The sequence below is a fragment of the Artibeus jamaicensis genome, unplaced genomic scaffold (assembly GCF_021234435.1).
Source record: "Artibeus jamaicensis isolate MK-2021 breed Jamaican fruit bat unplaced genomic scaffold, CSHL_Jam_final contig_1015, whole genome shotgun sequence".
NCBI classification, from domain to species: domain Eukaryota; kingdom Metazoa; phylum Chordata; class Mammalia; order Chiroptera; family Phyllostomidae; genus Artibeus; species Artibeus jamaicensis.
The window spans coordinates 2,088,430-2,116,321 of record NW_026521194.1 but is presented as its reverse complement, the minus strand read 5'-3'; the positions used below and the strand labels follow the sequence as shown (position 1 = coordinate 2,116,321).

The window sequence follows — 27,892 nt, the reverse complement described above, 5'->3', positions numbered from 1 at the left end:
AGTTCAAGCTTACTGCCGAATTTGATGCGGATTTGTTGCTGTACTCTCTCAGTTATTGTGACTGCCATGGCCACACAGTACACATGCTCACTCCATGGTATCTACTGCCCCTACTGACCAGTACAGTAAAGTCATCATTGTTCACGCATCTGCATTCCAGTCCACTCTCCTTGGCTGCCAGGTTGCATCAATGTTGCACAGACTCTCCTCTTTATATTAACAATAGCTGTACTTTTTCTGATGGACCTGGAAGGAAGTTTTGAAGAGTACTAAAGTAGCTGTCTGCCACACAGTACCTGCAGGGTGCTTAAGCTGAGTTCAGAGGTACTAAGTTTTGGCCCTGAAATAAGGGCAGGAAGTGAAGAATGGCACGTTTGGAGCCCACTGTGGAGAGTGGCAGGAAAGATTTAGGATTTTGAACAACCTAGAAATAGCCATTGTGGGGTAACAAAGCTAGAAATAAGAGCTGGCTAAGATTGTGAAGGGACTTTGATGGTGAGACAGCATTAATTTGTAGTGGATCCAAGCAGCTCGTTTTTGTGGCTTTCCTCAGCAGTTTGGCCTGTCCGAGGGCAGGAGCAGAGTTACTGCAGTCAGTACAGAACTTGGAGCGAATCCTGCAGGCTACTGTGTCAAACACCTATAAAGTTTACCATCAAGCACTCCTTCTTATTGTGTAGCACTGTGGTAAGTGCCAAGACAGTAGCTTTATGGTTTGTCTTCTACCCATTTTCTTTTTATTTGTATGCTTATTATTATTGTTTAGTCATTAATTGTTCTTAGTTTAGAAATTTGTACGTGGTAGTTCATAGGAGTTTTGGAATGTAAAGACTAAATGTTTATGGCATTTAGTCTCCTGAACTGATTCTGTCAGTTACAGTTCATAACTCTTCAGCTTTGGGCAAATGACCACCATGTCACTTGTTGTCTTGTTTGGGAATTTTTTAAATAGAAGAATTAGAAACTTCCAGTTTTCCCTTTATGAATGTAATTATAAAACCATAGATCTTTTAAAATTATATTTCAGTAGAGTTATTAGTCAGGGTTTTGCTAGAGGGTAGTCCCATGTGGTTCTTTTTAAGTAGCTACATATTTATTGCAGAAGCTGGGCCCCCTCAAGGTCATAGTGTATCTGGCAGTGAGTTAGTTGCATTACCATTCCTGGGGGCCTGCTCTTCTCTGGTGTTGCCGCTGAAATGTTTTTGTAGTGAGATAGTGTCTTACTCTAAGGCCTGGCGGGTGTCACCTGTTTCTGCCTGGATGGCTTGATAGTGTCTGTCCTGAGCCTGGAGCAGGAGGCACCATGAGAACCATGTTGTTTTGGAACACGCTTGGCACATGATAGGTGAGGAAGGGGCCGGGTCCTGTTCCCTGCTCCCGTTCCCACTTCGGTGAGCAGGTGAGGTCCAGGAGGACACTGTTTCTTCCTCTGAGTTCTCAGATTTCTTTCAAGCTTTTGGAAGCTAGATACTATATTTTTCAGTGTTTTCATTGTTACTCTTTAAAATAATACAATTTTGGAAACCGTGGATGTGTTTTTCATAGCTTTACTGAGGAATAATTAATTATAGGAACTTGTGCATATTTAAAGCGTCTAATTTGTTGAGTTTTGACACTTGTGAAGCCTGGTCACAACAATAAGATAGCACTTTCTCATCATCCTCAAGAGTTTTCGTATGTAGCTGTTTGATCTGCTTTCCATTACTGTGGGTAAGTGTACATTTTCTAAAGAGCTCAATGAATGGAATCATGTAGTGTGTATTTTGGGGGGTGGCTGTTTGATTTCTGCCAGTCAGCATAATTATCTTAAGGTTATTTATGTGCTTGCTTGTATCCATAGTTCTTTTTTACTACCAGTGAGTCTCCTACTTGTATATTTCAGAATTTACCTAAACATTTGCTTGTTGATAGATGTTGGATTTTTCCTAGTTTGGAGGTATTATCAGTAAAGCTGCTGTGAGCATTTGTGTACAAAGATGAGTGTGGACATGGCCATTAATTTTTCTTGAGTAGCTACTTAGAATGGGATGGCAGGGTCATGTGGTAGATAACTTTTAAGAAACTGCCAATTCTTGCCCTGGCTCGTGTGGCTCAGTGATTCAGTGGCAGCCTGTGGGTCTCCAGTTCAATTCCCAGGCAGGGCACATGCCTGGGTTGTGGGCTGGGTCCCCAGTGGGGGGCACGTGAGAAGCAACCACACATCGACGGTTCTCTCCCTTTCTTCTTCCTTTCCCCTCTCTCTAAAAATAAATAAATAAAATATTTATTTATTTATTTATTTTATTGATTAAAGAAACAAGAAACTGCCAACTCTCCCCCAAAGTGGCTATGGCATTTTATATTCTTGAGAGTTCCACTTGCTCCACTTTCTTGTAATACATGATATATGGTCAGTCGTTTTGTTTTTAGACATTCTAGTAGTATGTGTTGTGGGGTCTCCGTGTTTCAGTTTGCATTTTCATATGACTAATGATGTTGGGCTGCATATTTGGTAAAGTGGCTGTAAAATTTTCTACCCATTCTTTGAACAGTTTTTTGTCTTTATTATAATTGAGTTTTAAGAATTTTAAAGTATATTCTGGATTCATGTTTTTTCAAGTTCTTACATGTTTTGCAGGTACCTCTTATGAGTTGGTAGCTTGCCTTTTCATTTTTTAAGTATTTTGAAGAGCAACAGTTTTTAATTTTGATCAAGACCACTTTATCAAATTTTCTTCATTGTTTTCTTTATGCTCTTCTGTCCTGTTTGAGTTCTGCATCATTTCATTTCTTTGATTTGTCTAAAAAGTGATATCTTGGATTCTCATTTTTAGCCATTAGGGAAAAAAGCATAGGAGGCAACTATGAAGTTAGAGTTGTATCTTCATTATATTTTTGTTACTGTTATACTTTGATAACAAATTGTTTGTGATTCTGGTAATTTTTGTTTATTATTTTTGGTTTATTTTTGAGCCTGTGAAGTATATGTGAAATTCTTACTGACCTAGTTCACTCTGTTCTATCAGGTGAGGTAACTGAGATTCATAAGGTAACATGGCTTTGTTAAGGGCATGCAGTTGATTGTTCCAAGACCCCAAAATCCCAGGTCCTCTTGAATCCCATTCCATTATTTTTTTCTCTATGAGGTGCTGTTTTTATGATGCTGTTGCTAAGATTTTATTGCATACTGTAACATATTTAAATAAATACAGTTTATTGGTTGCATCTTCATTTCTCACTGTGATAAATATCCTCACTGAAAGCAGTATTATTACAATTAAGTAGGCTAGTTTTCTGAGGGATTATAATTTTCCCTTTATATTTCATTAAATGAAGATGTTGATTTTTAACACTTTTCTTTTTAATTCTTTCCAAAGGTCTGTAAACAGATTTGGCTAGGATTATTTGATGATAGATCTTCAGCAATTCCAGACTTCAGGGATCCACAAAAAGTGAAAGAGTTCCTACAAGAAAAATATGAAAAGAAAAGATGGTGAGTGAATAGTTTGTATGTAGAGCAAAGGTTCCCCAAATCACATTAATTATGGGTAAGATTAGTCTGACTGAGGAAGGGAGGGAGGAAGGAAATAGGCAGGTTAGGTAGATAGGAAATAAATAGGTAGGTAGGTACCACTTGAGCTTTTTATTGGATTTGGTTCCAGTAACCTTTACTTCTACTCTGTCTTAACTCAGCAGCCTGTTCCAAGTTCCCCACCATTTTGTGGAAAGTTAGGATCCTTCCTTTGAATCCTTCTCTAGCCCTGTTAGTTTTTTAGACATTTTGAGACTTATAAAACCTCTCCTTTCTTAAAAATCCTTATTCATTTAGCAAGTATTTATTTAGTATCTTTTGTTTACTAGGCCCTGTGCTAATAAAGCTCTCCTGTAGTCCACTCGCAGTCCATCTACTTAATTGCATTTTGCAATTAGTCTTTGCTTAAGATATTGTTCACTTCCCCATCCAAGAAGTCATTTTACTACCTGGTTAAGGAGGGAACATTGGTACTCTCCTAACTAAATCTGTTAGACGGTAATTTCTAAAAAGAAAGGGAATAGGTTGGAAATGTAAGCTAGTAAGCCCTTTTAAAACAGAACAGGAAGAATATGCCTAGAGCTAGTGTTTAAGTGCTTTGGGTTCCTGATGTTTAGCTATATGAGCACAGTGTAAAAGTCACTTTACTAAGAATCATTAATGATGAACTCGTTTCTTTATCAGCATTCAGTAGTGTGCATTTCCTTGTTTGGGGGATGAGAAGATTAAGGAGAGAGTCACAAATGGGGGAATAGGTATTGGAGAAGCAGATGTCCTGTTGTCCCACGGAGGTGTGTTTGAACCAGAGAGTGATAGTCGAGACATGTTTTGGTCCTGAGAGAATACTTGTGTTTATGGGCGAACTGTTTCTGCCTTCATTCTCTGAGCGAATTAGAAGGAAAGAAAGCTCACGCTGCAAAGTTTGTATCCTTACCGTTCTCTTGAGGAAACTGCTTTTTGCACAGCAAGATTAGGTGTGAATATAGGTACAACATACCGGTAAATTTTTAGTTTGGAAAAAAGGAAAATTTTGGAAGGTGGGGCGATAGTAAAAACATGGTGTCATACTGGATTCTTTTAAAATGAAGTGCGCAATTGTCTTTTTATCATTTTAGTTAATTTCCTAGACCTTCCACCCCATACTTCAGACTTTTCTTATATAACCCTGGCCTGATTTTTTATTTTTCCAACAGTTTTACTTTTACCAACTCAGAAGGTTAGTTTGAATAGGACTTAGCTGGTATTTGAGATCGTTTAGCTTCAGTTAGCAAGAGGAGTTTGTGTGAATGTGAGTTCATAGAATTAAAACCATATGTCCTCCCACATTTATTATAATAATAATAATAATAAACAACAATAAAACCCATTCATTCAAACCATAATGCAAGTAACTGTAAACCTCAAATAATTCAGGTTTGTGTTATGTTTTCTGTCCTGAAAAATGTCTTGGTAGTAACAAGATTAACAAATACAGATTTTAATTGGTGGGTGGGAAGAAGGGGTGACCATTCAGGAAGGCCAGGAGCTGTGCATCTTAAACCCAGGCTCCTGCACACCTGTAGCAGGTGACTAGCGAGCAGTGCAGTTGGTCTTTAATACGGCATAAGAACTCTCCAAATGCACACTCCTTAGAAATCCCTACTTTGAGCAAGCTGTTCTTAAACAGTGAGTCTCTTGTCATCTAAGGAGATTTTGAAATTGTTCTTTGACCAATTTTCAAACTAATGTGTTATGCAAATTTAGCTTACTTTTCGTTAGATGAGTCTTTTGAACTAAATACTATAAATATTATCTGGTTTTGTCCTTTGATAAGATGTGGCTGAAACTCGGTATCATAAGTAATATGCGAAACCACGGGAAAGCATAACTTCCTGTATTCGTTGTCATATTCCATCATCTCCTACATCCTGGAAAAAGCAAGCAGTTTTATTGTTTGCGATGATTATGTAATTTGATAATAGCTAACACCTATACCAGGAACTGCTCAAAGTACTTTACAAATGTTAACTCATTTATACTTTACAGCAACCATATCTTCATTTTATAGATGAGAAATCATAGGCCCAAAGAATTAGAAGTGCTTTGCCTTAGGTTTCACAGCTATGAAGTGGCAGAGCAGAGAGGTGAATCGTCTCTGGAACAGAAAGGTGCTATTAATCATTCTGTTTTCCTGCTTTCTCCACCTACTGGAAAAGGGGGTGGGGAAGAAGGAGAAAACCCTGAAATACAGAGAGCGAAAGCTCTCACATAGTCCCTATCCTAGAGATCATCACTGCCAGTATTAGGGCATTATATTCTTACTGCCTTTCTTTCCTTCCTTTACTCCTTTCTTCCTGTCAAACCTGAAAGACCATGAAGTAATATGTAAATTTTCCTGTGTAGCTGGAGGAGTAGCTGCGTAGTATTATGTTAAATAGGTTTAAGAGGGCTGTGGTAACATACATGTACATGTATCTGTGTGCATGTATCTGGTACTTCTGGGGCTCAGAGCTTATCTATTTATGTATTTTAGTAGATAGTAACAAAATTTATGAGACATACACTCAGATCAAATGGGAATGAATTAGGTTACAGGTGTTTTCATTTCTGTCTCCCTTTGTGAATTACTTCTGCCCATATAAAAATTGGGCTGTTGATCTTATTCTTACAGATTTGTAATGGGCCTTTATATTTTAGACTGTTAACTATATTAATAAATGTTCTCCTTTCTTTCTGTTCTGTTCCCAAGTGATACTTAGGGTCTTATGGTACTTTAGTTTTTAAGAATCAAATTACAGTATTAACTATTCATCATGATATGCCCACTGTCTAAAACCACACAAAATGGTTATTGTTTATTTTATAAAAACTAAGTAAATAATTGAAAAAAAGTTTTATGTTAATCTTTATTACTCTTTCTCTTAAATTAAGGGTTGTCTTCAGCTGTCAATTCCAAGAGAGTTCTGAAATAAGATTAGCATCAACAGTGTTGTACCAACTTAGAATTATGCTTATCATCTTTGAGTGTAGCACTTCCTATACTTTTCTTAGTTAATTGCCTATTCAACTTCTCGTGTGTTTTAGGTATGTCCCACCAGAACAAGCCAAAGTGGTGGCATCAGTTCATGCCTCTATTTCAGGGTCCTCTGCCAGTAGCACAAGCAGCACACCTGAGGTCAAACCACTGAAATCTCTTTTAGGCGATTCAGCACCAGCCCTGCACTTAAATAAGGGCACACCTAGTCAGGTGAGTAGTCGTTAAATCTTTGTAGAGGCTGCTTCTGAAGGAGGGCTGAGCATGATGAAAGTGAGGATTTAAAGAAAGTGACATAACCTTGTATGCCGGGATGTACCACTGGTTTATAGTACGTTAGAGGATTGTTGGTTAACTGGTTGGAATGTAGATACACGTGGTCCTCTGCTGTTGCTAATGCGAGTTTCTTTGCATCCTCCATGGAAAGGTATACAGAAACGTTGCCATAGCTATTTGTCATATAACATAGAATTAGTAAAATATGAATGTATGGTAACCGTCAGAGTCAGAACAGTATAGCTTCTGTGATGTACTTTTGCAGGAAAGGATTTCTCAAGCAGTGGAATGTCCTCCACGCCCGATTTGTGATGCATGTGTGTGGAAACACAGGTGGCTTTGCATTACATACCTTATTCTAAAAACTGAATAGACTGGAGTCATTTCATACGTTGATACCTAAAGTTTACACTCTTCTGCACTTGATTACAGTTAACTGAGCTGTGACGAATCTATTACTGTGTGACATTATGTCTACCTTACATAAGAATGGTTCTGAGGCAGGATAATATTTGAATTAAATCCCACTCTTTTTAATAGTGCATATTAGAACATCTGGATAAATTGCTCTGTTTTTATACAGAAAGTTGGAGTGAGAAATGAAGAGAAGGGTTAACATCATATTGTACCACTTTTTCCTGTGTATGAAGGATGCATTTTATGAAAGCCTTGTCTGCTGTGTAAGCAGTAAGACTGCTACCAGGGGTGTCCAGCCCTTTGGCATCTCTGGGCCACACTGGAAGAACAGTTGTCATGGGCCACGCATTAAATACATTGTGATGTGTAATCACAAAAAAACTCATAATGTTTTAAGTAAATTTACAGTTTTGTTTTGGGCTGCAAGTTGGACACCCCTGGAAGCAGTAGGTCTGTCCTTTGTTATGAGGGGTAACTAACAGCTGTTGTAATTATGTTTCTTTGCATTTCACACTGTACTTAAAATTGAAAGATAATTTGGGAATAGATATTGAAAATTGGTGCATTTCAAAAAATATCCAAGTATTCAAAACTCAAATAAAAGATTATGTAATCTTTAAATTGTGTTTTAAGCTTGATCAGTTGGGAATAGTGTGATAAAGTTTAGCATATCTGACTGGAAACTCTTTATAGCTAATAAGTGGTCTATAGTCCCCTGTCGTAGGTCGCTCTCAAGGACAGCAACAAGAAAAGAAGCAGTTTGACCTTTTAAGTGATCTTGGCTCAGACATATTTGCTGCTCCAGCTCCTCAGTCAACAGCTACAGCCAATTTTGCTAACTTTGCACATTTCAACAGTCATGCAGGTAAGTGTTTTTTCCCAAGAACTCTTCTAGAGATGTGATTTCTCTTACCAAGAAACAACCATTCTTTTTAAAACTGAAGTGCTAGTAAACATTCTGTTGAGAGTGGTTCCTCATACCTGCTGAGGTGTATTTGTAATCATGTAACCCTGTGCTTTTCATCACAAGAGAGACTGAACACCAGGTATCGATGGCCATGACCTCTTTCCGTAGAGGAATGGGAAAAAAACTGTCAACTATTTTTTAACATTTTGATATGGACAATTTCAGATGTTCAGAAGTAACTGTCACGTACTCATCACTCATGGCTAATTTGGTTTGATTTCTTACTCAAGTCATTTCCTCCTCTCAAGTTATTTTGAAGCAAATCTTCGACATAGTAGTTTATCCTTAAATAATTTATATGTATCTATAAAACAGGATTTTTTGTTAAACATAATCATAGTATTACTGCTCCTTAAATAATAGTAATATTAATAATTCATTAGTATTCAATTTTCCATTCCAAACACACACACACACAGATTTTATTCAGATTATGTTTCAGATAAGGTGTGCACTTGCAATTGTGAAACATGACTTTTAGCCTGTAGGTTCTTCCTCCATATCCTTTATTTGTTGAAGAAACTTTGGTTATTTGTCCCTGTTGAATTTAAAGCAAGTCTGAAATTCGTCGATTTCACCACTGAGGGGGTCCTTTATCAGGTTCCTCTCTTTCTTGTTTCCTGTGAATTAATAGACTTGGTCTGTTATGGGTTGATTTTTGTTGTTGCTGGGTGGTGGTGGAGTGGACAAGCCTGCTACTTAGGGTTTAAGAGACAGATAATATTGATACTCTGTTTTGGTAGTGTTAGCTGTTGATGCCCAGTGCCAGGATCTGTTACACAAAATTGTGATGCTCTCAATTTATCATTTCTTTATTTACCAGCTGAAGTATTGGGTTGGCCAAAAAGTTCTGTGAGATGACTCCGGCAGTGCTTAGTTGTCTTTAAGTTCATTCAGAACAGTTTTGTTGGGTTGTGTTGTGACAGCTATCATACCAGCGTGCATTTTTAAAAAACCTCAAAATTGGTGAATTCTTGTGTAGCAATTTTAATATTGAAGATGGGAGAAAATAAGCAGCATTTTTGGTACATTATGCCTTATTATTTCAAGAAAGGTGAAAACACAACTGAAACGCAAAAAAGAAAAATTATGCAGTGTATGGAGAAGGTGCTGTGACTGATAAACATATCACATTGGTTTGTGAAGTTTCATGCTGGAGATTTCTTGCTGGATGATGCTTCACAGTCAGGTGGACCAGTTGAAGTTGATGGTGGTGAAATGGAGACGTTAATTGAGAGCTACCAATATTATACCACAGGAGAGATCTCGGGCATACTCAAAATATCCAGATCATTTTCACCAATAACTTTATAGTTACTGGTGAAAATGGAAAATGTGTCTTTTATTTTATGGGAAAAGCCATACAGAACTTTTTAGCTGACCCAATACTTAAAAAAACCCCACAACTTTATCTTCTACAGAAATATGCATGCAGTTAGAAACATATTTACAGAATTTAATAGTTATTTTGACTGGTAACAAACACATCACAAAACCTACAAACTGGAAACTGTAGTTAATTTTTAAAAATATTTTATTTACCTTTAGAGGGGAAGAGAAGGAGAGAGGGAGAGGAACATCAATGTATGGTTGTCTCTCATGTGTCCCCTGCTGGGAACTGGTCTGCACCCCAGGCATGTGCCCTGATTGGGAATCGAACTGTGATCCTTTGGTTCGCAGGCCTGTGTTCAGTCTACTGAGCTACACCAGCCAGGTGTAATTAATTTTTTTCTCACCTTACACTAGGGACATCAAACTCAATTCTTTTGTTACCAAGGTAAATACAAAGGAGCACTAAACCGCAGTGTGTGAGGATGGTACCCTTTTTAAGGGGGAGGTTCTTATCTGTTGCCACGTGTACACACAGATTTAGGATTACTAATTACTAATTTTCTTTTTAGAGAAGCAAGCTTTTAAAGTAAAAATGTTCTCTTTTTAAATGTTGGAAATGGAGGAAAATGTTAAATACTGTATAGGTCAAAAGAAGTGTATCAGCTGAATTTGATGAGGGCCGTTAGTTTTTATCTTCTGGTCTCTGTTTCTTGTGAGTAGTTGCTTCTAATCAAAGAGGAAACACAGGTCTCTGCAAAATTCAGGCTCATTAACTTGGTGCCTTAAATTTTAAAGCTGACTCCTTAACTTTTTGAAATAAGATTATTTAAAAACATATCTTTACTGTTTTGTCACATTCTTTTTAGTTTGGATTTCTTTGTGTAAAGATTGCTTAAGGTTCCAAATAGTAACTTTTGTATTATTAAATTTATTAGTGCTTAATTTCCACAGTTGTGTGTACCAAAGTTTTATTCCACAGCTTGGAAATTTTAAAAGTTATTATAACCAGTTGTTGAAGACAGTGAATAGTTTACAAACAGAAACTGATAGAAATATTCCAAAGCCCTGTCTTTTCATAAAGATTACGTATTTGAGTAATGTGCTTGGTGTTCTAGTTGGAAAGCACTGGGAAATGCAAATGCAATGAAATAGACTAAATGGATTATATTGAGCTGATTTTTTTTTCTGATGATGTCTGAAATATATTAAATGTATATTTCCCCCTTATGATGTTGTAAATATAAGATAAATGGAGAATGTATACTATTGCATAGTATATATTTATATATGTTTGAGGTTTAAGTGACAAACTAGCTTGGGGACCTAATTCTTGTTTCTTTAAGGGACAGATGTATTTTATTTTCTCTCAGATGTATATCTAAATTGTTTTAAAAACTTAGAAACTTACCATTTGCAATATAGCCCACTTTAAATTTGGGAACTTCCTGTTCCATGTTCTCTGTTTGGTTTATAGTTGCATTATCTATATATATATTATATATTTTGGCCTTATAAATTTACTTGGACTTTTAGTAGAATTTTCTTCATTTTGGCCTTATATTTTAAAGTTTTCAAAGAATTTCTGTTGTCTCATAAGCTGGATTTGCAAGTAGAGACCAGGCAGTGAATCCTCTCACTTTGCTAATAGGTAACAGTGGAAGAGCCCGCCCAGTTTAGGGGCTGGTCCAGTGCTGTCTAGTTACCTGCCATGGGCTGGGCTTCTCTGACCCTGACCTCAGACCCCTTTGCACCAAACCGTGCTTGCTTACTGTTTTTCTGTGCACTACTCAATGGTAGCTCGGTTTAAACTTGTATTATATTTATTATTTAAACTCGTATAGGTACTCCCAAATATTTTTCAAGAAATTAAATTTAAAATGTATTGTTCATTTGTTAGTACTTTTTCCATTATATTTATTTTTGGGAAAGTAAAATTTCAGTTTTATAAAGAAATTGAATTAAGTAAAAAATAATGACAAAAGATTGGGGTGTCCAGAAAACACAGAATTAATATTGTTAAGTGATAAGCAACCTTTTAGTTTAGGTGCTTCAGTATAGTGTATGAGAGGTAAGACAAATGTGTTTTAAAAAGGTTTTCAAGTATGAAGGACACAGGGATGAGGACTGGGGGGGAGGAAATGGGAGGGAGGGTGGGGAGCACGGGGTGGGGGGGCTGGGATGGAGAAATAGACAAAAAACTGTACTTGAAAAATAACTAAATAAAATAAAATAAAATAAAGGTTTTCAAGAACAACGTGTGACCAGTGACAAGTGGGATAGCACCCAGTGTTTCAGAAGTGCCAGGTGTGGTTACCCAGACAGGGAAGTGTCACAGGGACTGAGTAAAACGGGGGCCTAGTTTAGGTACATTTCTTCCCCTACCTACCATCGCATCCTTTGAGATAATACAAAACAGCAACTACACAAAATGCTGTAAGTTTTCCTGATTTTCTTCCTACAAATATGTTTTGCTTTATTGGTGGAAAATGTTCCTGTTTAGTAACTTTTCTGCTTTTGTTTACAAGTAGAATATTTTCTTTACAAAAGCTTGTTAAAGTCAGACAAACAAAGAAGAAACTAGTATCTGATATCTTTCTGAGTTCAAATACAGATTTTTTTTGTGTACACAAACCATATTTAACAAAGTAGCTGATGAAAATGTATCTGGAACTTACTAACCTGTTTATCTTATTTACTTTGTTATAACCATTTTTGTATAGGGCTGAATTTTTTTACATGATTTTTTAAAAAGCTGCATTATGTCCATCATAATGATATTATATATTTCAGCAATTCCTTCATTGCTGGCTATTTGAATTTCTAATTTTTCATCATAAAACACATTGTTTATCTATTACACACATCCATACTCAATTTGCAACATTATTTCTTTACAAAAACTTTCTAGAAGTAGAAATGCCTGCAAAGGATTTAAAGTGGATGACTTTGTTGATATCCGTCTTTTGGACATCTTTTCATTCTTGCCACTTAGCATGTCCTTTCCTTTATATCAGTCACTTTTTATTCTGATCATTTTTATCATATCCTGCATAAAAATTTTACCCAACATCTGTTTTGATCATTAAAAACACATGTTGAATTACTTTATTCAGTTACATAACTCAGAGAAGCCTAGAATTTTGCTATTAGGTTGATGACCAGTGGAAAATACCAGTGAGTCTGTTTTCCACTGGATATGAGGTGCACTTATGTTACATTTTGTACTAGTTTTCATTGTTTTCTTACATTTGATGTTTGAAAATGGCAGGCTTGTAATAGAATGTGAATATCTTTCATTTGTTTAATAATCTTGTCTCTCTCATTTTCCATTCAAATTTGTTTTCTTTTTATTTTTATATCCCAAAAGTTGCTAGCAAAGTTGTTAACTCAAAAAAGAAACCCCAAAAGAATATTAATTTAATTAAACCCTTTTATATCAGTATTGTAGATTCATCCAGCCAATGAATCACTCTGTGCCATTTTAAATCAGAATTTTCCAGACTGTGTCCTATATCCTACATTTCTATCTTTTTTACTGTAACTCATATATTTAGTGCTCTTAATTCAGTTTTCCTTAATAGAGTTACATTTAGAGTCCTTTCCCTGTGGTCACTCAAAGGGTATTGTATGCAAATGTATCAATGTGCATTACTGGAAATTTCTGGGTACCCGTTAGTAAACTGTTTGAAATTGGACTAAACATGTGTAGGATTTAAAATCTGATTTCTGTATGTCTTTAAGTGAGTTCTGAAGTATAGTAACTTTTCATAATATTCTTAAATTCATTGTCATTTTTTTATTTGTAGTTTTCACGTTCATTAACATGTATTGTTCCTTACCATTTACAGCTCAGAATTCTGCAAATGCAGACTTTGCAAACTTTGATGCATTCGGACAGTCTAGTGGGTCGAGTAATTTTGGAGGTTTCCCCACAGCAAGTCACTCTGCTTTTCAGCCCCAAACAACAGGTAGAACTTCTCCAGCATTATGCTTAAATGTTAACTTTAAAGAACAAAGTAAAACTCTCTAGATGTAGTTTTGAAAATTACTCTAAACTTCAATTCTGTAATCTCATTTTAAAATATTCTATCTTACAAAGCTCTGGGGAAACCTGAAATTTCTATTTTATTTCTATGTCCATTTGTTTTTCTGACCACTTTTGTATGTTGTCTAATTCACATCTGTTCTCCTTTTCCTGCACATGAATCTCCCTTAAACTTCTTATGCAGGGAGGAATTACAGCAGTGTGTAGGGTTCAGAACGCATTGGTTTAGGCTCTGAGTAAAGGAAGCTAATTGGTTGCTTCCCTGGAACTAAAAGAATAAGTAATTTTTAGGGCAACAAACTTGAAAGAAAGAAGTTACTAGTCAAGAGTAGGCTATTTAAGGAATAGCCTTAAATTTGACTATCACTTTAGTCAAACTTGGAAATAGTTTTCTGTGCAGGAATTGGTCTTTAAACATTGAATACTCTCCCATAAACTATATTGTTTTCAGAAAGTAATTGAACCCTTGTTTAGATCTTTGGCTGATTTCTTTGCTTTCAACTTGAATTCTGTGTATTGTCGTAAAGCTTTTTCTTTCAATCATCTTTTTTTTCCTTTAACTTTATCATGCACATAATTTTCGGCTGTCCAGTATTTAGAATGCTTTCATCCAGCTGCAGTTCCGGTGAGTTAACTTTGGCTTCTCCTCTCCAGGCTGCCAGCAGGAAGTCCTGCTGCCACATAGGCCCTGTTACTGGCTTGCTTTACGCTGTATTTCATAGGGTTTCAATTACACAGTGTTAATTATCGTTTAATAATCTTCATAAATTCTCACTGTTACTTCCCCTTCACCATTCCTAAACTCAAAGAACACACTAGTATACAATGAGTTAGCTGATCTAATAATTCCATTTTTAATAATTTGAAGTAAATTTCATACAGTTTGGGAAGGCTATACTATATACTTTGTTCATCAGCTACTTAGAGCACAGTCTTCTATTTATTCATTACTAGAGAGAAGGGAAAGGAAGAGAAAGAAAGGGAGAAAAATGTCTGTGTGCTTGAGAAACATCTATCTGTTGCTTCTTGCACACCCCTAACCAAGGACCTGGCCCAAAAGCCAGGCATGTGCCCTGACTGGGAATGGACCTTTGGCTTGTGGGACAATGCCCAACCCACCAGTCAGGGCCAGATCACAAACTTTTAAATACACACATGACTTAATTTTAATTGGAACCAACCAGAGTTTTAATTCCTGAGAACTTTTATTGGTATATATTATTTTGGAATGTTTAAAGAAGTGATTGATGGAAAGTTTTTTTTCCAAATAGGTATATATCCGTTCTGTTTTAAAAATACCTATATGTGCTTTGCTGTCACTTTAATATAAAACTGTGTTTACATACCATTTTGATTGCTGAAACTAACGTGTAGGCGTAAAGAACTGGTATCAGAGGTGCAGGGTCAGAAGCGTAGCTCGCAGTGTTCTGGCTTTGGTCTTCGGCAGTGCTCGGGGGGACGCTCCAGCCTACAGGACGGACTTGAAGGCCTGAGCCGGCTGTGCTATGTATTAATGACCTTTAGGTGAATGTGCTTTATGAAGGCAAAAATGGGTATAAGATTTAAGTTTTTGTATTATATATAATAATTTTTATTCTTTAAGCTGTGTATAGTACAGCAGGATTTTAATGAGGATACCATGTGCATTGAATTATTATGTGGAATTAAATAATAGCTTTTTAAATAAAGTAAGTCTGGAGCTAAAAGATCATCTATGTAAGAAACTCTGGATCATAATAGTACATCTCAGTTTAAATTTCTACCTTCAAATTTGCTTCAACCAAATCTTCAATACAGCTACAAATGCTTATAGTGTCAGGTACTCGTTAGCAGGAGAACTAGTTAAAAGTCAATATATAACTGAATATTGTATAAACTAACCAGTCTTAGACCAGATGAGTTATATTCTTTACTTCAGGATGGATCATTACACATAGAAATTTGTAGCTCTTCATTTTGCCAGGGCCTTTGAAAATCTAGTTTTGCAAATTATAAAACGTCACATGTAGATGATTAAAATTGAATACCACTTGGCAGTTGTTATTTTTAGGAATATAGGATGGCTCATATAGCACTGAATTTAGGCAGGAACTATCATATAGTCTACCACAGCACATTGGGAAAAGTCTAGAAATTTTAAGTGTTTCGTTTATTCTGTTACAGGTGGAAGTGCTGGATCAGTAAATGCTAATTTTGCTCATTTTGATAACTTCCCCAAGTCCTCCAGTGCTGATTTTGGAACCTTCAACACTTCCCAGAGTCATCAGACAGCAGCAGCTGTTAGTAAAGTTTCAGCAAATAAAGCTGGTCTTCAGGCAGCAGACAAATACGCAGCGCTTGCTAATTTAGACAATATCTTCAGTGCTGGGCAAGGTAATCAAACTTGAAATAAAACAAGTGTAAATTGGTATATTAAACAGTCCTTTAAATTTGGTTGTATTTATTAAAATCTGAGGATGCTGTGCCCTTCTCAGTAGTTGTGTGGACTCCGAGGAGCTGAAATCTCTACTGTAAAACTTAAGGCATAGAGTCTAATTTCTGTACTTCTAGTTTTGAAAGAAACTAATTGACAGAAATTTAATTTTGTCTGAGAAAGCATGCTTTAACTATTCTAAAGCCTTTCAGGATTAAGAATCTGAGAATGGAGTGGAAAGTTATTTGGTGGTTTCTATAATATATTCATTTTGAACTATTTTGTATTAATGTCTTGGCAGTTTTTAAAAATTATTTTTACAATATGTTTCATGCCTAGTGTTGGTCTTAAAGCCGGTATTTTGCCTCTCAGAGTGCACAGTGCAGTGGGGAAGAGCCAGGGGTCTGCTTTCAGCCTGGGTTCGGTTCTGCTCTCTGCAGGGGCTACCTCCTCGTCTCCAAAGTGAGGGCAGTAGATAAAACCTTGGGCTGGTATTATGTGTTACTGCATGTAAGGCATTTAGGACACTGCTTGGCACAGGGTACATGTCGAGTGAATGCTTCCTCTGACAACTGTCTCTAATTTTTTCACGGACAACCCTGGGAAGCTGACATTATGAGTTTGTATGTGTACTTGAATGAAGTGCACCTTTCTCAGAGATATTAAGTAGCACTTTTTGAGAATTTCTTCTTTATGCACAGTCTAGATGTATCACTGTATCACTCGTTACAGAAGCAATATTCTGTCTTTACCCCAGTGGTATATATCACAACGAATCTTGTCCAGTATTTTCTAGATTATTTATAATAATCTGTGAAAATCTGCTGTGTCGCATAGCAGACGTGGTTGATGAGCTGGAAGTGTACTTTTAGTTTTTGTTGTAATTTGTGTGTTCCCAGGTGGCGACCAGGGGAGTGGCTTTGCGACCACAGGTAAAGCTCCTGTTGGTTCTGTGGCTTCCGTTCCCAGTCAGTCGAGTGCTTCTTCAGACAAGTACGCGGCCCTGGCAGAACTGGACAGCGTCTTCAGCTCTGCAGCCACCTCCAGTAATGCGTACACGTCCACAAGCAACGCCAGCAGGTACCTGGGCTCAGGGTGCTGCTTCACCTTGACCGCTTTGTGCAGCTCTGACTGATAATGTGAAATAATGACTGTTTGGGAGCATAATTTTAAAATTACTGAATATTTTTATAAATTCGAGGAAACGAGTTTAATTTGCTAAATAACTACAGTATGATCCTTGAATAATTGTCTAATTTTATCTTTTGTTTAATCAAAGGTTTTATTGCTTTCTTGAACACCAAAATGTAGTTCAGAGTATATACATATCTCAAAATGGACAGCTATATACAGATGTAATCACACTCATCAGAGAGCCCATTTAACAAATTATATACTTTTAAGGTACAGTTCTTAATTATGAAGCCTGAACACTAAAAGTAACATGATGTTGCCTTGGTTACAAATAGGCATTTAAAAATGTTTGCCCCAGTCCTCAGGAGTAATTCTGTACCTCTTTAGCATCATGCTGGTATCTGGGAACAGACATGTCTGTTATGTGCTCATGTACCTCTGGTCCAATGGGATTCCTGGCAGTAAGGTCTAGCAACATTAGGTCCTTAAAAAGTCTTACAATCTTGACTTCTTCCTTTCAGAGTTGAGGTCGACAGAAGTGCAGGTGACTTACCTATCCATTTTATCCATCTCTTTGGTTTTCATTCCTGTGCATTGTCTCTTCTTTTTTCTTTTGTTATCCCAGAAGGTTTTTATTTTCCTTTAGCACCTTTTGTGGAGAGAAATGGTAGTAGGTTTTTAACACTTACTACTTGGTCTCTCTAGTATTAAATTTTCCATATGCCAGATAGGAAAAATTAAATATGAAGAATAAACTTTAGAGTATTTACATATTTTTGCTGTATTAATATTGTCCGCATTAGACCTATGTAATGGTGGACTGTAGCAGAGTGGCCCTGAACCTGGACACGTGGGTTATACATAGCACATGGTGTAGTGGTACTACGTTGCAGTGGTCTGTGGGGTGTTCTGAGTACTGCCTGAGACCCTTTGAAGGCGTTTGTGAGGCTGAAACTATTCATAGTAGTTTTGAGTGATTCTGTGTGTTTCCACTAGTTGCCATTTGTATTGGTGGTACAAAAATAGTGGCAGGTAAAACTGTCTGGCACTTTAGCATGAATTAAGGCCTTTGGTACCAACTGTACAGGTAGCCATCAAATAATCATTGCATTTCTCTTGCTTCTGTACGTTCAGTTTTACTTATGAGTATTCTTGAGTTAGTTTGTCTTAAATGAATGTTCTTGATGAAGCAATCAAAACATTAATTGTGTTAAATGTTTCACCTTAAACATGTCTGTGTACTGTGTTGGAGTAAGTTGTGCATCAGGCAGGTCTGCTGTGTGCTGAGGTGTGATGCTGTCTTCAGGAGAGTGAACTTGTTTGGTTGCTGTGGAATGAACCACCTGTGTTACGGATCACTGTTTTTCGTTGCAAGATAACTGATAGATAAACCATGATTGTGCAGATTTGGGTATTTGACTCTTTTTTCTGAAAAATAACATTTAAGCCTTTCACTTAAAGGAAAATACTGGTAATATTCATGTGAATATTAGAATATTCAAGCAAATATTAGAATTTTAAAAAGTTATTGACTCTACCATGAACTTGATAGCTTCCCATTACTTCTCTGATGAGTGGCAATATTAATGTGATTTTTAAATTTTATTTTGATTCTGGATAAGGAAATGTGTTGACATTTGAAAGAGTGGAATTGAGTATTTTCCAGATGCTATAACATTGTTAAAAGATTGATTTAAACTGCAAGAGACACTAATGAATGTTAGCTTTGATTGAGTACAAAAAAGTTCACTGTAAGTTTTCAAGTTCCATATTGCACCTAACCTTTAGGAAATTATCACTGTTTTGGGTATGATGGCAAAGAATATATCCATAGTTATCTGAAAAAGCTATTAAAACTCCTATTTTATTCTACTATGTATCTGGGTGAGGCCATTTTTTTTTTTTAAAGATTTTATTTATTTATCTTTAGAGGGGAAGGAGAGAGGGAGAGAAACATCAATGTATGGTTGCCTCTAGTGCATCCCCTGCAGGGAACTGGCCTGCAGGAAACCTGCCTGCAACCCAGGCATGTGCCCTGACTGGGAATCGAACCGCGATCCTCTGGTTCACAGGCCGGTGCTCAATCCACTGAGCTACACCAGCCAGGGCTGGGTGAGGCCATTTTTAAAAAATATATACTTCAGCCTAAACAACAAATCACAACACATGGATGTTCTGTTAAGCCAGCCATTAAAGGGATGTGCAGAAATATTGGTGTTACAGTTTTTATTAAGTTCTTTTGTTTTGAAAAACATAGTTATCATAAAATGCTATTTATGTTAGCATGTAATGGCTTTCTTGCTGTTTGTCCATGAAAAGATTATTTAAAATTTCTGTTTTAATTTTTGTACTATGTGTATGTTGGGGAATATATAGCATACTCCTGGCAGGTGTGGCTCAGTGGATTGAGTGCCAGCTTGTGAATCAAAGTGTTGCCAGTTCGAGTCCCAGTCAGGGCACGTGCCTGGGTTGTGGGCCAGGTCTCCAGTAGGGGGCGTGTGAGAGGCAACCACACATTAATGTTACTCTCCCTTTTTCTCCCTCCCTTCCTTCCCCCTCTCTAAAAATAAATAGAATACACACACACACACACACACACACACACACACAGAAACCAAGGCTCTTTGGGGTTTTCAGTAATTTTTCAGAATGTAATTGAGTCCTGAGACTTAAAGTTTGACAACTTCTGTGACGTTTATAATGATCTGTTTCCACATTTTTACTGCCACCCTTTCAATAGGTTATCATTTTTGTTTTAATGTGAACTTTTTTATATTTGTTTTCAGCAACGTTTTTGGAGCAGTGCCCGTGGGCGCTCCCACGCAGACACAGCCTGCTTCTTCCGGTGTGCCGGCTCCCTTTGGAGGTGCGTGTTTCTGGTGTGCACTCGTCCCCCTCATGTGCAGGCGCTGTGTTCCAAGACACCCCGGTGGAGGTCTGGAGCAGAGCTCAGTGCCACACCCTACACAGAGCTTTGGCATGCCCGGATTGAGAGCATCGCTGCTCTTCTGCTGTGGGGCCATTAAGTAAAAATAGAGCAGGATGGAGCTAGATTTCATCGCATTACTTGGATTAATGCACAGTTTAGAACTTACTGGTTGTTTATTTCTGGAAATTCCCATTTAATGTTTTTGGATCGCCATTGACTGCTGGTGACTGAAACTGTGCAAAGTGGAATCATGGGTAAGGGGGACTCATGCATGCAGTGGTTTCTATAAGGAGCCTGGATGTATAGTGTGTAGCATTTTCTAGGGAAACCAGAAGACAGACCAATGATATTTGTTAAAAAGCTCTTGTTTTATATCTTCATAAATACATGAACAAATGTTTTACGTATTTGAATATAAATGTATTATGATTTTATAATGTACTTTATAATTTTTTCAAGCCACACCTTCCACAAACCCGTTTGTCGCAGCTGCTGGTCCTTCTGTAGCATCTTCTACGAATCCATTTCAGCCCAGTGCCAGAGGAGCAACAGGTGAGAGATACAGATTACAGACAGCAAGTTTGGGGAAAGGTGTTTATTGTGCAAAGCCATGTGAACATTAGAAAACGAGGATTCTTTCTTACTGAGGCTTATAGAAGTTAAATAATTTCCTGTGGTTAGAAAATGACAGAACCAAGACTCGGAGCAACTCTCCTCTTAATTGCCATTTCCACAAATTTAATTGGTTAGGTATGCTAATTTAAAATGCATGCACAAATGTTTTAAAAACAATTCCACTTCTGGTGGTTAAAACAAACACACGACAACCCAAACTTGTTTTCTGTGAATTACATTTGTCTGTGTGTGACCTCGCTGACCTCAGGACGATGTGCACAAGACGCGCTTTTCTTTCCCTCTTTTCGGCCACTGTGTGTTGGAAACGCTCACCTTTCTCACGCTACATCGAATAAGTTTCCCCTCATAATAGTTCCTTAGCTTACTTATCTTTGTGTATTGCTAGTCAATGCAAAGAATTGTAAATAAAGATCAAGCATTGTGTAGGTGCTCTCTCTAAAATTTGACTTTGTAGATGCTAGCTCATTTTAGACGATCCTATGAATAGCATTTTTGGGTGTAACCCATAAGGCCTACAAGTCTTTTTATGAATATGGTTATATCTTCACATGAAAAAAATGTTAATGCTCATTTAAAATGATGGACTTTATCAATGTTTCTTCATTTGATATTTATTCTAATTTCCCCTTTATTGCTAACAGTGTAAATGTTACAAGTTCATGCATAGAGTTCAAATAAGAAGACTGTGGATGTATTCTTATCATGTGTTATTGCTGCTCACTTTCTAACAGCACATTCTAATTTCTAGAACTTCTTAGTGAAAAAAACCTTACTTCTCTTTTTACAATAATTGCCGTGAGTTAATTGACATTGGTCTCTTTGCGGCTCTCCACAAGGCCTTTCTGGAGCAATGCCTTCTCAAGTGTTCCCTCACGCCCACTTTGGTAGGTGCCACGACGAGTGTCGAGATCTGTGTGGCAGTTTGTCTGCCTGCTTGTGGGAGCTGCTGCTAGTGTTCTGGACCTGCATGTGGAATTCAGTTTTTCCATGTTTTAAAATGCGGTGGGCATGAATGTGTGGCATTGGATTACATTATGTTTACAATTACATGAAAATCTTGCCTAGCGATTTCTGTTTTGATGCTGAAAAGCCTTATTGCTTACCTCCATGGTCACATTAGAATGTCGATAGCTCTGTCGGTTATCTCTCTTCAGTTCGAATTTATAGTACTTTGAGTGCTGCATTTCAGTACCCATGGAGTTTGATTTTAACTGTATCCAAGTTTTGCTCTTTAGCGCTTTCTTAGAAAGCAGAGTTCTGTCTGTGCATTGTCGTCTGTCACAAAACCCTCCTGTTTCCCGTGCAGTGTGCTCCTCACGCGCTTCCTAGTGGCTTGTTTTTCCTTTCTCCTCAGTAGTAAGAAAGTCACTTAAAATTTTTTTGATATTCTAATTAGGTCCATTGAGATCATTGTTACAAACATTAGGATTACAAGGATTAGATTACTTTGGGTAACATATATGACTTTTTTTTGAAGGTTTTTAAAAATAAAAAATAATTCATTGTAACAGTATTAACATCTGTACTTTAGATCATAATTTTAAAAATTTAAGTAGATTTTTTAAAATCAGGAGATTCAGTGAATTATATTTTTTGATAGCATCACACTGAAACTATTTCACTATGCGATTACTAGTATTCTGTACTAAAAGCAACATTACTGGCTTTTATTTCACTGAGACCTTTCTTAGAACACATGACCTTCTCCAGCAGTAAGCAATGCGCTCTTCTGTTCCGATGTTTCTGTCATGGGAATCAGTTCACAAGGGATTCATAAACGGGGATGATGGCAGCATGCCACACGTATGTAGGCACGGTTCCCACAGATTTCCCCAACCCGTGAAGCCTCGACCGCCAGGCCGCGCTGGAGTGTGGTCTGGAACGCTGTGCACTTACCCTTCGTGCTTGGTCTCTTCGGAGAATACTTACTGTGCTTCCTTTTCATTCTTTGTGCACGTTGCCCTCATTTTTATAACTTGGCAATCCTAACCTTCCTTAACCCTTTATCCAAAGCAGTCTTTATTTACCTTCCCCCAAAAAAGGAATGTGGGAGTCTTTGTATTTTTTTTTAGAACTGATCTTTTTAGGAGGGTAACACGCCTTTTTAATTGTGTTAGTGTTTTTATTAAGATCTTGCTTCCCCGTTTTTGGCTCTGGTTATGACGCCTGCATAGGTTTTGCGTGGCCTGCCTCCAACCTTGTTTCTCCTGTGAGTCTTGTTATTTTGGGTAGGCTACTTTACAGAGGTTTTAGATTATTTTTTTCCAGAAATTCACATGCTAACATTATAGCACACAATTCAGAAGATAAAATTAAATATTTGGCTATTTTACTGTATATATAGCGAAACAAAACTGAAACCAAAAAGTAAACTAGTATGTACTGTTGTGAATTGCATGGTGATGGGCTTTAAAAAAGTAGACTCCTGTTCAGACTTGAACTTTCTTAATGCATTTTGAGAAATTTTCTTTAAGTTTTTTTCTGGTTATTGGGTTTTAGGAAATATAATTTTATACACTGTTACACTATATACTGCTAAAACTTAACTATTACCTTTTTTCAGTTTTGAAATTTAGAATGCCTTTAATGTACAACTTAATGTTTTTCAAGGTAAATGAGGTCTCTTTTGTAATGTTATGAGAAACAAAGTGTACCCTGGTGTGTAAGTGGTCACCCTTCTCCTCCCCGTCAGCGGCGACCTTCGGCACCGCGTCCATGAGCATGCCCACGGGCTTCGGGACGCCCACGCCCTACAGTCTCCCCACCAGCTTCAGCGGCAGCTTCCAGCAGCCCGCCTTCCCGGCCCAGGCGGCTTTCCCTCAACAGGCGGCTTTTCCCCAGCAGCCCAATGGTAAGGTCTGGCATTACCGGTCCGTCTGCTCCAGGTCTCGTGTGTGGCGTGATGTTGTGTGTTTGGACAAAAGGACTCATCTGAAGAATGTTGTAGCATTTTCTATCGAATGTATATTTGGGCCTCGCAAAATGGACTGAATTAGTAAATTTTTGTGATCATATTACAGATTTAGGAAAAATCAGAGTCTTTAAAGAGACCCCTTCTTTCTCAGAATCCCCAGTGTCTTTCTTATTCATTTATCTATGATCTGTTACATCTCTTGGTTTTCAAAAGAAACTTTAAGGACATAGAGTGTTTTGTTTTGCATCAGAAAATTGTATGGCATCCTATGTAAGGTTTTTGGGGGGGTGGATGGTGACATAGACTAATTTTCTAATGAATAACTATATTGTGGTTGGAATTGGTGCTTGTTTTCAGGAAGATTCAGTAGAGACTGGTTTGTCGTCATCATCCCTCCCCCCCCCCCACGCCCCTGTGCTCATGACTAAGGTCGAAATCCATAGATTCAAGGGTTATTTTAGGCTCACACATTTTATACATTTTCTTTCTTTTTAAAAAGATTTTTAAAATTTATTTATCGTTAGAGGGGGAGGGAAGGAGAGAGGGAGAGAAATATCAATGTGTGGATGCCTCTCATGTGTCCCCTGCTGGGAACCGGCCTGCAACCCAGGCATGTGCCCTGACTGGGAATCCAACTGCGATTGTTTGGTTCGCAGGCCTGTTGATCAGTCCACTGAGCTACACCAGCCAGGGCCACATTTTCTTTTTTAAAGTCAGTAGTTGGGTAAAAATTTGGGAATATGATCCATGGCAGAGCCATAATGATGAAATGTTTCCTGAGAAATGCTGTGATGTTCACTAGAAACTGCTGTGTGGGCCTCACGGCCCCTGTCAAGTAGCAACAAGTTCATCTATTTATCACACCCTTTGACTGTCAGTCAGCAGTTTATGCAGCTGCGTCAGATTGGAACTGGCCATTTCAGGAGAGCTGTAACATAAAAGCTCTTCTAAGACACCCCACAGGAAGTTCGTCTCTGGTGTTTGAAGAGCACAAGCCCAGACAGTTTAACACTGATATTTTATTGTTGCTCTGGTAGGAGTTTCTCTAAAATGCACTGTGAGGCTTTGTAAACATCAGATTGTCTCAAAAGTGCGGATTATAATCAGTGGTTTTGTTTTAATCAGGTGCAGGTTTTGCAGCATTTGGACAAACGAAGCCAGTGGTGACCCCTTTTGGTCAAGTTGCAGCTGCTGGAGTATCTAGTAATCCTTTTATGGTAAGTGAGATGTAATTTTAAACACTTTATATGTTGTTAATGTTGTATTTTCAAATTAGGAGAAGCAGGATGTGATTCCTAGATGCTGCTTGGTGGTCTGCGGTGAGGCACTGCAGGAGCGGACAGACTGAGCAGCCACCGCGCGATTCACCGCGTTAACCAGTGAACTCAGAGTGTTGACAGTAAATCAGCTGTTTTATAAGTGTGACACTTTCTGCCTTCTTGTCAAAGTACACTTGACGAGAGGTGGTAGGTTTAGTGAGCATTGTGAAGAGGGGTCTTGGCCAGATGGTTTGAACCGTAAATGCAACTTTCGTAAGAGTCCTTTTTAGAATCTATTTTGAGAATTGTATGAAATAATGTGTATATAAAAGACACAGCACAGTGCCTGGCACCTAATAGTTTTCTAGCAATATATTGCTAATAATGATAGTGAATAAATTTGATTGCCAATAATTAATCCTAACCTAAATCCTGTTCAGTGTTTTCTTTCCATAGACACCACTCTTGTCTATTTATTTATTTTGTGTTATGTTTTTCTTTAGACTGGTGCACCGACAGGACAATTTCCAACGGGAAGCTCATCAACCAATCCTTTCTTATAGCCTTATATAGACATTTTACTGGAACGAACTTTTACGTGGTCACATTACATCTCCGCCTCTTGCACTGTTGTCTTGTTTCACTGATCTTAGCTTTAAACACAAGAGAAGTCTTTAAAAAGCCTGCATTGTTTATTAAACACCAGGTAATATGTGCAAAACAGAGGGCTCCAGTAACAACTTTTAACCTGTGAATTGGCAGAAAAAGGTAGCGGTATCATGTATATTAAAAATTGGCTAATATTAAGTTATTGCAGATACCACATCCATTATGCTGCAGTACTGTACATATTTTTCTTAGAAATTAGCTATTTGTGCATATCAGTATTTGTAACTTTTAACACATTGTTATGTGAAAAATGTTACTGGGGAAATAGATCAGCCACTTTTAAGGTGCTGTCATGTATCTTGGAATGAATGACCTGACCTAACACCGTTTTAACCATTGCTACTGGAAAGTTACAAAGTCAGAATTGGAAGGTTTTATTCATTCTTGAATTTTTCCTTTCTAAAGAGCTCTTCTATTTATACATGCCTAAATTCTTTAAAAATGTAGAAGGATATCTGTCTGCATAATAAAGCTGATCATGTTTTGCTACAGTTTGCAGGTGAAAAAATAAATATTAGAAAATATGCTATTGTTTTTGTGTTCTTGCTGCAATGCCTTTACCAAAGTGGCCTTAAATATGAGTAGTGAATTGAGAACATCTTGAATTCTTAAATTAGAATTTCAGAAGACGTCCAGTGATGAACTTTTATGTCTCAAAGACAAAATTTTATTAAAAGGCCATGTAGAAGATGTATTGAAACTACTATGATTGCTGTGTTCAGGAATATGTCAGTGGTAAAGCATTTAAACGTAGCTTGTCAGATTCACCATAATCCTTCTAATTTCTTTGCAACTTCCTAATTTTGTGAAATTTGTATATATGAAAAATTTGCATGTATGTGTATTTACAAATTTTTTAAAGTATCTGGAATTCTCAGACTACAAAAGTCCTATTTTAAATATTGATTTAAAAATGTTGTCTTTGAATGTATTGGAAGCAGACATGCATTAACTGTGACATGATTGCACCTCAGATTTTCTTTTTTTGGACAAACTGATATTATTAATAGGACATTTGTTTATGTTCATCTCTGGGGGCAGAGAACCTGGACCCCAGTGTTACCTTAAAGATACAGAATACCTTGTTTAAAAAGGCAGTGATACTAATGTTTAGTTATATCTTTTTGTTAATATTCCAATGAACTTGTTTAAGTATTTATGTACAATGATGCCTCATTCATCCAGAGATAATCTGGCCATTCTCTTCAAAACAGAACGCAACTGGGAAACTTAGAATTTTTTTTAATGCCTTCCAGCAACCTACATAAGTCCCAGAGTCTGTACTGATCGTTTGATTTCCAGGCCCATAGCGTATGAGCAGTTCAGGAGTGGTGGCTTGAAAGGAAGAAGGTAGAAGACGACTAAGAAGGAAAACGCGAGGGGCGTGCACTGTTGAAGGCCCATTAGTGTAGAGCAGCCCGCTTAGCCCGGACCACTGTGTCATAGCCTCTTCTAATACCTGTCCAGTCTTAGGACTGCGTCATCAAGAAAAAGGGAAATGACACGTGTTTGGAAAGTTTTATCTTAAAAGGATTAGAACAGCTTTTAAAGCTTTGGTATTAGGAGGTGAACATCAGTATCCTCAAACATTTTATTCACGTCGAATACCTTTTCCAATGGCGGCCACGTGAGTGATCCTACCATATTCAATCTGTGTAATGTTTGAGGCTTGTTACAACATTTCTGTTTGTTGCAAATCCAGCTGAATGTGTGGTATCTGAACCGTTTGATAAGAAGACTGGAGGTCTCTGCCCCTTTCCTGAGCAGTACACCTCCTCTTTCAGAATTAAATGAATGCTGCAAAGGCTGTGGTGTGTGTTGGTGTGTACTTGAAGTGTCTCTACTTTGGTGGGTCTCCCTCCAGCCCCTTTTTCGTGGAGGGAATACTTAAGAAATGTCTTTGTATGTCTATGTTTTAGATTGTATTGGGTCCCAAACAATCCATATGTACAAAGTTATAATATATAATTGTAGGCCATTACCCAATTAACCCCCTAGGCTTTCCATCTACGGAAAAAGTAAATTAAACAGCTATTAAAATAATTTTAAAGACTGTTTTTTTCTGAGTAAATTCTGAACTTTGTAATTAAATGGGAACTCTCAATAACCGACTTGAAATGAGTGTATAAATATTGAAGAACCTAAAGAAGTGATCCGGATTTACAGTGGTTTTAAATCGTCTTTGGTTAGACTTTCATCCTCAGGTTTGCGTCTGGTCTTACGTAGACCACCAGAATTGCATCGGGTGCTGAAAAGGAGGAAGTTCTTGAAGGTGGCAAGGCAGAGGACCATGCTTTTGGGCGTACTGATTGAGGCAGGTCTTTTCTCCTGTTCCGTCTTCACTCAGGAAAGAAAATTTTCTTCTAGGGTGACAAAT

The 27,892-nt window shown here is 37.4% G+C and overlaps 1 protein-coding gene across 5 annotated transcripts in view; it reads left to right on the top strand.

Annotated features, from left to right (window-relative positions):
* AGFG1 (ArfGAP with FG repeats 1) overlaps positions 1-27,558 on the top strand; it is a 65,504-nt gene extending 37,946 nt beyond the window's left edge. For 2 of the 5 annotated variants that reach the window (XM_053665051.1, XM_053665198.1), the window contains 12 exons: positions 3,357-3,472; positions 6,575-6,737; positions 7,929-8,082; positions 13,365-13,484; positions 15,725-15,934; positions 16,874-17,054; positions 19,895-19,974; positions 20,497-20,589; positions 21,510-21,557; positions 23,366-23,524; positions 24,713-24,804; positions 25,350-27,558. In XM_053665051.1, the coding sequence (XP_053521026.1) occupies positions 3,357-3,472; positions 6,575-6,737; positions 7,929-8,082; positions 13,365-13,484; positions 15,725-15,934; positions 16,874-17,054; positions 19,895-19,974; positions 20,497-20,589; positions 21,510-21,557; positions 23,366-23,524; positions 24,713-24,804; positions 25,350-25,409 (1,476 nt within the window). In that variant the 3' untranslated portion in view covers positions 25,410-27,558. The remainder of the gene's footprint in view (positions 1-3,356; positions 3,473-6,574; positions 6,738-7,928; positions 8,083-13,364; positions 13,485-15,724; positions 15,935-16,873; positions 17,055-19,894; positions 19,975-20,496; positions 20,590-21,509; positions 21,558-23,365; positions 23,525-24,712; positions 24,805-25,349) is intronic. The other 3 variants (XM_053665123.1, XM_037139245.2, XM_053665158.1) reach the window with 3 other exon arrangements.
* The last annotated feature ends 334 nt before the right edge of the window (positions 27,559-27,892 follow it).